Below are 13,912 nucleotides of genomic sequence, written 5' to 3' on the forward strand. Positions count from 1 at the left end.
TTCACGGGGATTCGAGGATGGTTTAGATTCACAATTGGATATTTTATCTCGATTCTGAGTTAAGAAAAACTAAAAATACACGCTTTAAAAGCAAAAAAAACTAAGCATTGTTGATAATTAGCCTCCATGGCAACGGGCTTTTGCATTGTTGTTGCCTTCTGCGTAACCATGGGAAAGGTTTTTGGTAACGGCAGTGGCGTGCCCAAAAGGAGGGGTATGTATAATGAGAAGATACAAAATGTCCAGCGTAGAAATACTTACCACCATATCCATATCTCACAAAAGTACATTTGGGCAGGACAATGTCTGTCGGGTCCGCTAGAAAGATATATAGAGAGATAGAGATATAAATAGAAAGATAGAGTTATAGAGATATACATAGAGAGATAGAGAATTAGAGAGATAAAGAGATGCTTAGTATACGTTTAAAAAATTACAAAAAAAATTGATTGAGGCATTGCAACGCATGCCGGGCATTATCTAGTAGTCCTATATATCTATGTATCTCTCTATCTGTATTTATCTCTTTATATCTACATATACACATATATACCTCACACTATCTCTATGTATTCTATATGAGGGTACTGATTGCTTCGTTGTTAGTATCACACGGGTGTTTTTTACTTGTATGGGAAAATTAAGAATGATAAGGCATCTAGTGCATGGCAACAATGTTAATAGGCAATAGGAAATAAACTTCTAGCGCCTGCGGCATTGTCAAAACACACTTCGTACGTGTAATGCATGTTGTATCTAACCCCCTCCAACGCATTTGATACTAAATTGGACTTTTAGTAAGGATCCCTAATGTTATTAATAATATAATATAGCCTATAGCCTTCCTCGATAAATGTACTATCCAACACTGAAAGAATTTTTTTAAATCCGACCAGTGGTGCCTGAGATTAGCGCGTTCAAACAAACAAACAAACAAACAAACTCTTCAGCTTTATAATATTAGTACAGATAATAAATTACCAATTTCAATGTCCCTGTAATGATTATAGATACTTAAATACTTTTTTAAAAAGCTATTTAAATTCTGTACTAATAATGTGTGTTTATCAATCTGCTTGTTCTAGCACCTTTAGTAAATACACCAACCGCCATTTAAATTTCACCAAATAATAGCACTTATAATTAATTGATGGTGTTTTTACTTAACACTATGTAGATGTAAGAATACACTTAAATTAATAGCGTCTCAGCTGCTACGTACATTATGTGAAAAATATTTCAGGTGTGATTTCAGTACTATTCACATCAGTTTCACGCGAAAACTACACTATAGAATGGAAAAAAAATAGTGTTACATAAGGAACCGTTTGTAATCGTTACTATAAAGTTGTTTTTCTGAGTTTAAAAAAATTGAATAATAAATTAATAGTGAAATGAATATTTCGCATAACGGTATCGAGACGAGCTGTATGGGTAAACCCAGTAGCATTGACTGTGTTTCGTGACAGAATGACTTTCCTTCATGGTGCACGTTTATGGTCGGCCATCGAATCACATACCCTCAATGCGGAAGCAAACGCGTCCCTGAATGGCAGGCCAAAAAAGGCTATGGTTTCTCTTGCAGGCGGCCGCCAATCAGAAGGAAGAAATCGCTGGCAAAAAAGCATACATCTAAGCTTCTCGGTATACGGCATTTGGTGAAAGTAATTTCGTGAATGCGAGTCAGGGAACGGAAATGTGTAACAACCACGGCGCTGCCATCTGAGGAGGATGGTGCGAACCAATGTTCACAAAGACAAAGGGAAACTTTATAGTATTAACTGTTTAATGAATTTGAACAAGGTGGGCAGTATTGTAATAAAATTCCTTGACGAAAATCAGGCCAAAGCCAGGGTTTAGTATTCTCCAAGCCTTTATCGCTTTTATTGGAGTATTTTTACATGGTCTAAAATTTCTGTCAGCTAATAGAATGATTCATTTGTCAACGTTACTGCTCCGGCAGCGAATTATAGCGACATGTGCGAAGACTACATGTGATTTGCGTCAATAGATGTATTTGAAAACACAATTTGCGTATATTTAGAAAGTTCGGAATTTTATTATAAAGAATTCTATGTTAAACTTTGTGTCCGAGTTTCGAATTATAAGTTTTTTCCCAACATGAGAATACATGAATGTGCTCGTTACCGTGATTAGATGCTACACATCTCTGGCAAGTGCTGAAAGATTCGCTCACATTTGTTTTTCTTCTGCAGTACAGTTCTTCTCCCCTCAGTGTACACTGCGGTTTTTTACTTTCACAACGAAGCTGTGAGAGGTTTCTTAACAGTGCGTGAATCTAACGCACTCAAATGCTATGCGAACGCACTGCAGAGACTCTGGTTACCCTGGAAATTTCGGGGATGGGGGAAAAAACAGAACATGTTTGAGTGAGTTGTTTTTTAATCTTGTGGTTGCGGCTTTACAATGTTAAATATTTTCACCTCTAGTTTACGAAGAATGCTAGTTAAAAATTATCCAGGGACGTTCGTAAATTCCCGGCTATCACCGTAAATTTGCGGAAACTGATTTAACTTACTTTGAACATTGATCCAAAAGAATAGTCATCGTTAGAGACCCGAAAAATTCGCGGGTTCATTTAGTGTTATGCTAAAATTCAAATAATTATACCTTGGTGCTGCTTCTGTCATTGGTTCACTGTTAATCTGGAGGACTGAGGGCCAATTAGAGACACTCACTCATAGAAGTGTCGAATCACAGGCCACCTAGTCGAGACGACTCACAAGTCAACAGCCAATAAACAGTTGGCCCGAGTGTGTAGAGGATATTGGAGTCTTTCCTGGAGGTCATTGAACCCGCGAATTTTTCGGGTCTCTAGTCATCGTACATTAACGAAATAAATTGATAAACTGGTGAACTTTATACTAATAACAAAAACCATTCTTTTGTTTAACTTTGTTAAGATTGAAATATACAACTCGGAAGTCAAAATACAGTGCGGTTTCTACGTAAATTCAGTTATTTGAAATTACGAAGAACTCTTTGTTTATTTCTGGGTAATACTTCGTTGGAAGCTCCGTAATTTCAATGTAATTTTTAACGGTGTAGTAAATGGGAACATCTGATGTGACGGGTTGGTGGTGTGAGGGCTTAGGGGCGGAAGGGGGAATGAGAAATTAGAGGCGAGGCGAAAGAAACAGATCGCGGACGATGCGATAAAAGGAAATACGGGTGGAAAGACCAGAGAAGATGAAAAAGGAAGGGGGTGGGCGGATAGAGAGAGAAAAAAATGCGTGGGAAAGAAGGGGGGGAAACGTTAAAACTGGGGTTTATCACTGTTCCATTGGCCGGTCGTACATCATGCCGACCGGGAGTAGCGATTTGTCCGTCCGCCGGCAGACAGAGCGCGCGCGGGAGAAGCCAGCGCAGTTTCTCGGGCGTTACGTCTCCGAACGAACGAATCATTTCCGTAATTTCTGCCGTGAGTTTACAGAAATAATGTTTTTACGCCTTAAATTTGTTTTTTAATCGCTAAAAATATACAACAACAGAAATTTATAAAATATAAGCGTCTGTGATTTTTCAAAGTTCTACAATTGTTATCTACTACACATTTTACTGTTATGAAATTCAATACGTTAACCAAATAAAACATTTTAAAATGTTTTTTATTTGTCTGTATTTTTGTCTCTTCGGTATTATTAGACTAATAAAAACAAATGTTATTGTATTTAGATTTTTGAAAAATAGATAGTAATGTGATAGGATGTGATGTTATATGTAACCATAAATTTAAAAGCAATTTTTTTTAATTAAAAAATAATATTTCTGAACCATTTGTGTGAATTATATTGTGATTGAAACAGATTCGCTTACACAGAAATGTTATGTATAACATTTTATCTAGTATTCTCCTAAATATGAACATTGGCATAAATAAAAATGATCTGATCAACATTCGTCGTGTTTTTAACTTTGTTACTTTTTCAGGGTTTGTGTTTATTGACAATGAAAGTATGAAAAAACCAATTCAATGAAAAGGTGGTGCATGGAAATTTGAAAAACTAGAGGAGGTAAGTAAAAAGACCATTTAATGATTTCTTTCTTCACATTACGATTCAACTACATATCAAGGCTCACTTAAATAATATTCCTACTTTTCTTAATGTCTCACGAAATAATTTTAGTAAAGAGCGGAAACAAGGAACTCTTTTGATTCACAGTGTTGTATAAAAACATTTATGCCAACAATATCCACCAAAAAAACTAAATATTTTTAGATTGTATTGAGTGAAGACCAATATCTACTATGGAATAATTAAGTTATAATTTAAAAATAAATAAAACATGATTTTACGACCAATATTCACAAAACATGTGACAATATTTAATAGATTGAAACAATATATTTCTAAAAAAATTATAAAAAAATACATACATGAGTTACAACCATTAAATAGATGGAAAGTTGTTACATTGTTAACTCACTTAGAATACAATAATGAAAAACAATTCAGTTATTCGGTTTGGTAAAATAAAAAATAAAAATCCAAATAACTAAATGTTGTTAACAGTTAACTTAATGAAATACTACTTACAGATAGATAAAATAAAAATATTCCAGGAAAAATATGTTTCCAAACTGTGGATAAAACTTTTGCAACAAATGTTTTTACTGCATTTCTACAAAAAAAAATGGACATCAGTAAATTATTAGATACAAAGAAAAATCTACAAACTTTATTCTCATTAAGTTCCTTTACTTGTAAGGAAATTTGTCGAATATGTTCACAGAAAATGAACCTTAAATACTAAAATTCATTAATTTGCAAAGCAATGGTCACGTCGCAAATGGTCATTAAGATGGGATGGTAAATTTCGCAGGATTCATTGTCTTTCATGTTGGACTCCGAAAACTCGAGCATGTATCTTTTTCTCATTCGCTACTGACTTCATTACCAGTATTGAATGGCTTGCTCGTAATTGGTTATTTTTATGTATAACTGGCTTACCTGTAGCTTAAACTCCATCTTAAAACTACCAGGTAACCTCCAGCCTTTTGGCGAAATTAGATCAAATTTACTGGTTTTTGAAATCTAGTCGGTTTTTTTTTTCTTCAGATGTACCTACTCGTGAAAATTACACAAGATAAAGCACGCGCGGAAAACGTAAATTTCGCTAAAAGAGAAGTCTGTATTTTCGTTTACTTAGAAAGCAGATAACCAAATTTTTACAGCGGAGGGGTTCATAGATGTTTGCTTAATAGAAGTACTTATTTACTCATTAAAAATTTACGCTGCCATTCCCAAGGCAAGACGTGAAAATTTTCTTTCTCCTTCAGTGGAATTGACTTGCGATCTTTCTAGCTTAGCGAGGATTGTTGTCGGAGCAAATATTATTTTCGCGTGTTCACCGGGCAGAAAAGTAGATTTTAAGCACGTATACATCTACTACACGTTTATGATTGAACTACAGTATTCGTATTGACGACCCTCAGACAGTAATAAAATGTTTTTAAAGTGTATTGACAATATAAAGGAAAGTTCAATCTCGCCTGAAGTGAATTTTCGAAATAATCATGTCTCCAACTATTGTGCATGAAAGATAATCTGAAAAAAACTATGTGAATTCTTCTACAGCTTTTACTGTTACCGACTGCACAACATTCAAGTTCCTCTATCTTTTAGTTCAAAATATATTGAATATATTAAACATTTATACATATATATATATACACACAAAGTTCTAACCAATTGAACAATATTACAATTATTATAAATTGAATGTATGTGCAAACGAATTGATAAAATAAACTATCACCAGCATGCAAGGGCCGCCTAGTCAGCACGTCACCTGCGCGGCGAAGTTGCAAGTGTTCGAGGTCGTGTCGAACAAGAGCGAGTCCTGGCACGTGAACTTGTGCGCCACGAACGCGCCGTTCACCAGCTGGCACTGGTAGAAGACCTGGCAGTTGCTGGGGTCGCGCACGAACCCCTCTGCGCTGCATAGCGCCGAGGCGTCGCTCGCGCCGGTTGAGCCCTGGGAGGTGGTGTTGGCGGGAGATGCCGTGGTGGTGGTGGTTGTGGTTGTGGTGGTGGTGGTGGTGGTGCTGGCGGTGGTGCTACTGGTGGTGCTGTTGCCCGGGGAGTTCCCGCCGCCGTTCAACACTCGGTTGATGGCGCTCAGCAGCGGGAACTTGTACCCGTGGCACAGCCCCAGGAAGTCGTCCGTCTCCAGGCTCCAGATCATCCCCCCGGCCAGGCTGTTGTTCAGGATGTACTCGCTCTTGATGGCCAGCGAGCGGACGTCGTCGTAGCCGATCCACTGGTCGCCCGAGTGAGCGTATGGCACCTTCTGCACGTCGTCCCACACGACGGTCCACGGCGACGTGAGGTTCAGCTCGCAGAGCTCGTTGTAGCCGAGGGTGCCCGCGGTGGCGGTGTACTTGCCGGCGGTGCCGCCGACGGACGCGGGAGCCCCCAGGCCGTTGACGGCGGAGCTCGTCAGAGTGAAGGTCCGGCCGTAGGTGGCCATGCCCAGCACGAGCTTGGCCGGGCTGGCGCCCAGCGACACCCAGTACCTGATCGCCGCGTCCACGTTGAGGGTGAGGTCGGCGTCGATCGCGCTGGGGTACAGCGGCGCGTTCTGCCCCGTCACGCCGTCCCACGAGCCGTGTAAGTCGTAGGTCATCACGTTGATGTAGTCCAGGTGCTCGGAGAGACTCGGCACGTCGTAGGCGGCGTCGACGGTGGTCTTGCCGGCGCCGACGGCCGCCGTCAGCACCAGGTCCTTCTCGGTGAAGCGCGGCCTCAGCTCCTTCAGCAGCTGCGCGAAGGCGGCCTTGTCCGTGGGCGCGCCGCCGCGCAGCCCCGGGTACTCCCAGTCGATGTCGAAGCCGTCGAAGCCGTAGCCCGCCGTGAAGTTCACTATGCTGTCGACGAAGACGGCGCGCAAGGTGTCGTTGTTCACGACCGCCGAGTACCTCTCGGAGCCCTCGTTCCAGCCGCCGATGGCAACGAGGACCTTGAGGTTGAGGTTCTGGGTCTTGAGCTTCTGGCAGCGGGCCATCGCGTTCCTGCCGTAGTTGTCGGCGAGGTCGTTGAACGCGTCGAGCAGCACCACCTCGCCCGAGGTGGAGATCCCGACGAAGGCGTACACCAGGTGCGTGCAGAGGTCGGGCTGGATGTTCTCCGCCTCGAACTTGCCGTTCCCAGACCGGTAGGTCGCCCAGCTGCCCAGGTAGCAGAAGATAACCCTATCGGCGGCCGCGGCCACTGCCAGCGCCGAAACGAACAGCGTCAGAGTCCTCATCTTCTCAAGCTGATAACACCTCAACTGTCTGGCCGTCGCCCATCCTTGCTCGTATATATACACGGTCTCGTTTCCACGGGCCACCTGGTTCGGCTGAACCACTTGGATGTTGACTTGAAGATAAGAGACGAATTTGTCTTACTAAACCTTTCAGAGCTCAGCGGCTAATCTACCGGATACAGTACAACGCCCCAATCTCATAGTTCATGGGCTATTCCTGGTACTGCGAATCAAACGCTATCTTGTTTTCAAAACGAAAGTGATCGCTTGTAGCAAACGTTTTTGCTTTGGTGGATAAGATAATGATAATTTTTCCTTATTGCTAATAATGTAATTTTTTTTTCAGTTATAATCGTAGCGCTCAATGTACATTTTATTACGCGAGACAAAACAGGTTAAAAAAGATAACCCAATTACTATAATAGTGTTTTATTGATTGACTACTATTTACAATACCTACTAATAAAAAAACTTGGTAATGTGTGTCCTCAAATTAATCATGCTTGCATTTAGCCCACTTTTATTTTCCCTACTGGAGCTTGACTCGACAATGGCTCTCTCTACTTATTGCTCTACTGCTCGTAGCAGTTACCTGCTCCCTGATAATGGTGATGGCAATGTCGACCGAAACGTTGGTGAATTATTTGCCAGTGACACGGCTACAACCCAGAAGCCAAGCTACTTCAAGTTTTACCATACTTTTTAAGGAATTGACTTACTAGGCAAATAAAAAATCCATGAATTTATTTCATTCAATTACTATCATTTCTACACCTTGAGATTAGATAAATTGATGCCATCAAAGAAAGTTTTATAGAAAACATTTAAATTTTATTTTTCCACTCAAAACAATAAATTATAAATATTCTTCAGTTTTTGATAATGATATTATCAATCGAAGAATGGGAAAGATGTTATTCATTTATTTTGTTTTATTGTTAGTTCTGAAATTAATTTGTGTGAAATAAGACGTTCATTGTGTAAGAAATATATTTTATATGCAAATGTGTATATTATCATACTTAAACCTTTTTAATTTTCAATGGATTTGGGATCTAAGAAAAATGAAAGTAAATTTTGGTAGAACATTTCCAAAAGTTTTACTTAGTAGTTTTCCTTTAAAATCTAACTAAAAAGATGATTTCGTACAGTGAAGACCTAACATCAGATTTGGCAATGCAGTGATTAGCTTACTATTTAAATTTGTGTTAAATGTTTTTAAACGTAATGTGCACGATTATTGAAACAGATTACCTTTCGTCAAACACAATACGCATCCTTTAAACATTTAATTATTTAAAATTGTTAACTGTTGTTTTGATATAAACAGAAATTTTGTATCTGTCTTCGTTTTTCAATTTTAAAACCATACAACTGAATTTTAAGTTAGTTATAAGTATTCCATAATAAAACTAACTTTTTACAGATTATGCATAGTTTTGAACCACTGTTATATATTATTGTTTATCAAATAGTTCAAATGTTTTGAAAGTCTTTTTTTCACAGAACACGTTCGAGATCGGTTCGTTTGATATTTTATTAGGGTTTTTCTTCAGTCTGGCTAGAATACCGTAATAGTAAGAACACGGAATAGTGTGCAATTAAAATTCGAACTATTTAAATAACGGTAATGTTCTTTGGTGCGGCTTCAAAAGGCACAAGCTTGGATTTAAATTAAAACTATATATATATAAATATAATAGTAGTATAGGATAGCCGGTCCGAGCGCAGGGTCCAGGGTGTGGTGTCTGTGGTGTTTTCCGCCATCTTGGATTGTGACGTCACGGCGGCCATCTTGGATGGTTGTGACCTTGAACTTTGACCTTGACCTTGAATTTGATCCTCAAAATGTGTCAAAATCCGCCAAAATTGGGCAAAAATTGCCCAAAATTCCTCAAAAATCGCCAAAATTTCAATTTCTGTGAAAAAAAATTCCGCCAAAAAATCTCAAAAAAATTCCACAATTCAAAAATTCCCGTTTTCGAGAGAAAAATTCCCGTTTAGAGGGAAAATTTCCCGTTTTTAGTCCTTAAAAATCCCAGCGGCTAGAAATGTCCATATGTAGGCTTAAGCATCCATGTCTACAGCCTACGATAAGCCTCTGACGTCATCATGGATTATGACGTCACCGTTGTAATTTCCGTTACGGCCGCCATCTTTAACTTTTTTATTTATTATCCGATTTTAATGAAATTTTTTTTAAAATTATAAAAATATACATTTAATAAAATTTTAATAAAATACTTATAAAAAATATATTTTTACGACACGGAGCTCGGAGTCCTCGGTTCAAACCCGACGAGTGCAAAAAAAAAAAAAATGGCGACCGATCCTTCCCCCCGCGGTGGCTGCAGGCATACTGACTCCCACCACTTTTTTTCAAAGCATATATATCGTCAGGTAGTATGACGTCATGTCCGCCATCTTGTCCTCGTCTGCTGGAATCCATCATCAGTGTATCATCGGCGAGAGTGCGCTGACGCCATGTTAGTTTAATTCTTATCCGCTAGAGTGCAGTAATCATTTATTATTGCTGTGACACCCGACATCTTGTCATTTGGCCGCCATCTTGAAAATCCGTAATTATTTAGCTAGAAATTCGGGAAAAATTCCAAAATTCATTAAATAAATTTGTAATCTATATACTGATTGATTAGGTCGACTAAGGTCCTTGGTACGATCTAGGACGATGCAAAAAAAAGGAAATATAACATCAATTTAACATAATAGTAACATGTTCGAAAATAAAAACACTGCAAGTTCTTTTACAAACATAATATTTATTACATAATTTCTATTTTACTACAGGATCACCTGCGAAGGTTAGCAATCTTACAAACATTTAGGTCCGCATAGGCGTGAAATGACTAATTCTTAGCTCCAATCGGTTTATACAAGACAGAGTCCAGCCAGATCCTTTACAGACATAGTCCTCCTCTTCTTGACAGAGTTTCTGGATACCTTGTTTAACAGTTTGCTTGATATCGTTAGAACTGTAAATTACTGCAGCCGATGTCTTGAATGCACACTTCTTCACTTTGTCATCGAACGGATAAGGCTTTCCATATATACAGTCCAACTACAAGTTATATTTCAAAGGTCCGTTTGTTGCTACGTCATCAGTAAGCTGATTGATTATGTCCTGTCTGATATCATCAAGAAAATTACAAATGTCCTTTGACTCACTTAACGTACTTGGATAATAGTAGTCTTTCAATGTTCCACGAAATGCAGACTGCGCCAAGTAGAAGCCATTATCGTTCACTTGTAATGCTCCGATCACAGTCTTATGTTTATTTTCATGTTCAGATGCCACAGCAATCGGTTGCTGCACATCAGTTTTTTTACTTGTACGCTCACGAGTCACCAATCTAAACTCAGGAGTCGTAATTGCTGCAGGTAGTTCAGCAGTAGGCGCACTGACTTCACCTTTACAGTTTATCAAATGTTGGCGCAAATTATCAATTCGAGTAAACCATTTATGACACTCGTCACAGCGAAACTTCATGCGAGAAGGATTCTTCGTACATTTACTCCTCTCATGTCTCCGTACATCATGTGCAAATGCAAACGTCATGTCGCAGTAGCCACAAGGATGCCTAGTTGAAGACAAACCCGAACCAGATGTCGCTGTTACTGCAACTGAATCATTTCCAGGCATACTCTTATGCACATCAATGCATCGCTGTTGTATAGAAACCTTTACTTTCTGCCGCACTGCAGGTCCTTTACATGTCTCCAAGTGATGCTTCAAATTAGCATTTCTTGTAAATTGCTTGCGACACTTAATACAACCAAACATTTTACGATAAGGGTTCTTGGCACATTCTCTCTTCTCGTGACGACGAGCATTGCTGATGTTTGAGAAAATCTTGTCACAGTAACGACATCGATGTTCGTTAGTTGACGATTCGCCATCCATTGAAGTCTCCATCGAAGGTGAAACAGCGTTCGTCGAGGTTTCCTGTACAGTCAGCACTACCGGCATTAAAGTCTCTTCTGCTGGTGGTATCACATCTGTTGAAATCCCCTCCAATGTTGACGTCATCGTTACCAACGGGATCTGCTCCTTCTCCGTCGTAGCTGTCGATAAGGTTCCCGTAGTCGATGGTACAACCTCCGAGTTCAACGTTAAAGACGGTAAAGATGCCATCGAGTTCGCAAGAACAGGTAATTACGCGATTTATGCACCAGATTAAACAATCTAGGTGATCCTTACACCGCCGTCGTCAGAAACAAACTGAGCGTCCTGCTGTCTAGGACTCGCTTATATACATGCACCGGATGGAATAATACGCTAGTCAAATCAAGAACAATTTATTATAATACTAGAGTCAAAACAACATTAAAAAAATAGAAGCACCATCAAAAAAAAAAAAAGGAAGCACACTTGGAAGCACCGACAACGAAAAGGCAGCACATTTGGAAGCACCGACAACGAAAAAGGCAGCACCATCATCGAAAAGACCGCACATTTGTCATTGGCTCCAATATTCATTGGCTCCAATATTCATTGGTTCCATCAGTCTATTGATTCTATCAGTCTAGTAACTCCAACAGTCATTGACACCAACAACCTTTTTCTTCATCAGCTCCAATGATATTTGGCTAGAATGCTACGAGTCTAAGAGACCATGAGGCTACAATTCTACGAGTGTACAAGACTCCTCCAACTACCTTCAAGTGTATAAAGCTCCAAATGCTCCAACAGCTCCAACACGCAATGTACGCGCAATACATGTAATTTACACACAATAAATGTAATGATTACACAGTACACACACACAGGAAACGGAACGTACACACAGTACACACAGGAAACGGAACGTACACACAGTACACACAGGAAACGGAACGTACACACAGTACACACAGGAAACGGAACGTACACACAGTACACACAGGAAACGGAACGTACACACAGTACACACAGGAAACGGAACGTACACACAGTACACACAGGAAACGGAACGTACACACAGTACACACAGGAAACGGAACGTACACACAGTACACACACAGGGAACGGAACGTACACACAGTACACACAGGAAACGGAACGTACACACAGTACACACAGGGAACGGAACGTACACACAGTACACACAGGAAACGGAACGTACACACAGTACACACAGGAAACGGAACGTACACACAGTACACACAGGAAACGGAACGTACACACAGTACACACAGGAAACGGAACGAACACGTAATATTCACGCAATTGACACACAGTACACGCAGAGTACACGCAATTTACGCAAAGTACACCCAATGTACGCAATGTACGCAATATATATGTAATGTACACACAATGACTACGCTTCGTTCGCGCAGGACAAGCATTTAATGAAAACGAAGCACGTTTGGACGGAAATTCTATAAAACGAAAGCTCATTTAACGAAAAGGAGGCGCATTCTCTCGTTCATTCAACTTGGTAGGATACGATCTTCAATGATAAGTTAGGATATAATCTCTCCATCAGTCTATGAATCCAACAGTTTATATTTCCATTAGCCATCGACTCCAACAGTCATTGACTCCAACAGTCATTGGCTCCAACAGTCATTGCCTCCAACAGTCATTGTCTCCAACGTCCTTTTGGTTCATCAGCTCCAATGATATTTGGTTAGAATGCTACGACTCTAAGAGACTATGAGACTACAATTCTACGAGTGTACAAGACTCCTCCAACTACCTTCAAGCGTACAAAGCTCCAACTACTTCAGCAGCATTATGTTATAATAGTACAAGGCTACTTGACTTCGAAGCTACAAGTCTACATGGCTCCAATTACGGCATTTGTCTTCGGCTGAATTTTCTCTTTGGCTCCAACTGCTACAGCAGCATTATGTTATAATAGTACAAGGCTACTTGACTACGAAGCTACACATCTACAAGGCTCCAATTATCACATCTGTCTTCGTCAGCATTTTCTCTTTTGCTCCCACTGCTCCAACAGCATTATGTTATATGATTCCATGGATACTTTGTTACGTAGCTACAGGTCTACGAGGTTCCAATGCATCATGTTTACGAAGCTTCCAGAACACAGGGTTACGAGACTGCGAGGCTACAGGACTACGAAGCTTCCAGGACACGAGGCTACATGGCTACGAGACTACATGACTCTAACTGATTACAATAGCACCACTCAGTGGTGAGAGTTAGGTTATCTCATGCAAAAGTACTTTATGCATGTAGTTCTGCTTTTCAACAACAGATGTCGCCACATGTTGCTTGCAGGTGAATATTAATTAGTTCTTTTATGCGGGATGCGGGATGCTCACTAACGATCGCAAAAGAAGGAGGGCTTCGCTAGACACCAAGGAGAAGGAAGTTCGTCCATCCTGTTAGTGCTTCTTAGATTTCTCAGAGATTATTTGACTGAATAATGATATATATATTTTTTTTAAATTTCCACCTGATAAAAATTTACAAGTGCTGATTTATTGGCAGAATTTCAATAATTAAATGCAACCTTGAATAAAAAATGACATGACTCATTAAGTAAAAAATTCTTCATGCAGAGATCAATTCCTCATCAGTAACCAGAAGCACTCGGAGAAAACCATCAGATGTCTAGTCAGGAATAATCAGGAGGACACGGAGAAAACCATCATAAAATTAGCAAGA

General features: G+C 39.8%; 1 protein-coding gene across 1 annotated transcript; it reads right to left on the reverse strand.

The window, feature by feature from the left end:
• Positions 1 to 4,041: 4,041 nt before the first annotated feature.
• Positions 4,042 to 7,296, reverse strand: LOC134532378 (chitinase-like protein 3). The gene has a single exon (XM_063368815.1). The coding sequence runs from the start codon at positions 7,270 to 7,272 to the stop codon at positions 5,803 to 5,805; it is 1,470 nt and encodes a 489-aa protein (XP_063224885.1). The 5' UTR covers positions 7,273 to 7,296; the 3' UTR covers positions 4,042 to 5,802.
• Positions 7,297 to 13,912: the final 6,616 nt, after the last annotated feature.

Source organism: Bacillus rossius, chromosome 5 (genome assembly GCF_032445375.1).
Source record: "Bacillus rossius redtenbacheri isolate Brsri chromosome 5, Brsri_v3, whole genome shotgun sequence".
In the NCBI taxonomy this organism is placed as follows: domain Eukaryota; kingdom Metazoa; phylum Arthropoda; class Insecta; order Phasmatodea; family Bacillidae; genus Bacillus; species Bacillus rossius.

Coding starts and splice junctions, on each gene's coding strand:
- LOC134532378 (XM_063368815.1), bottom strand. CDS start 7,272: ATGAGGACTCTGACGCTGTTCGTTTCGGCGCTGGCAGTGGCCGCGGCC.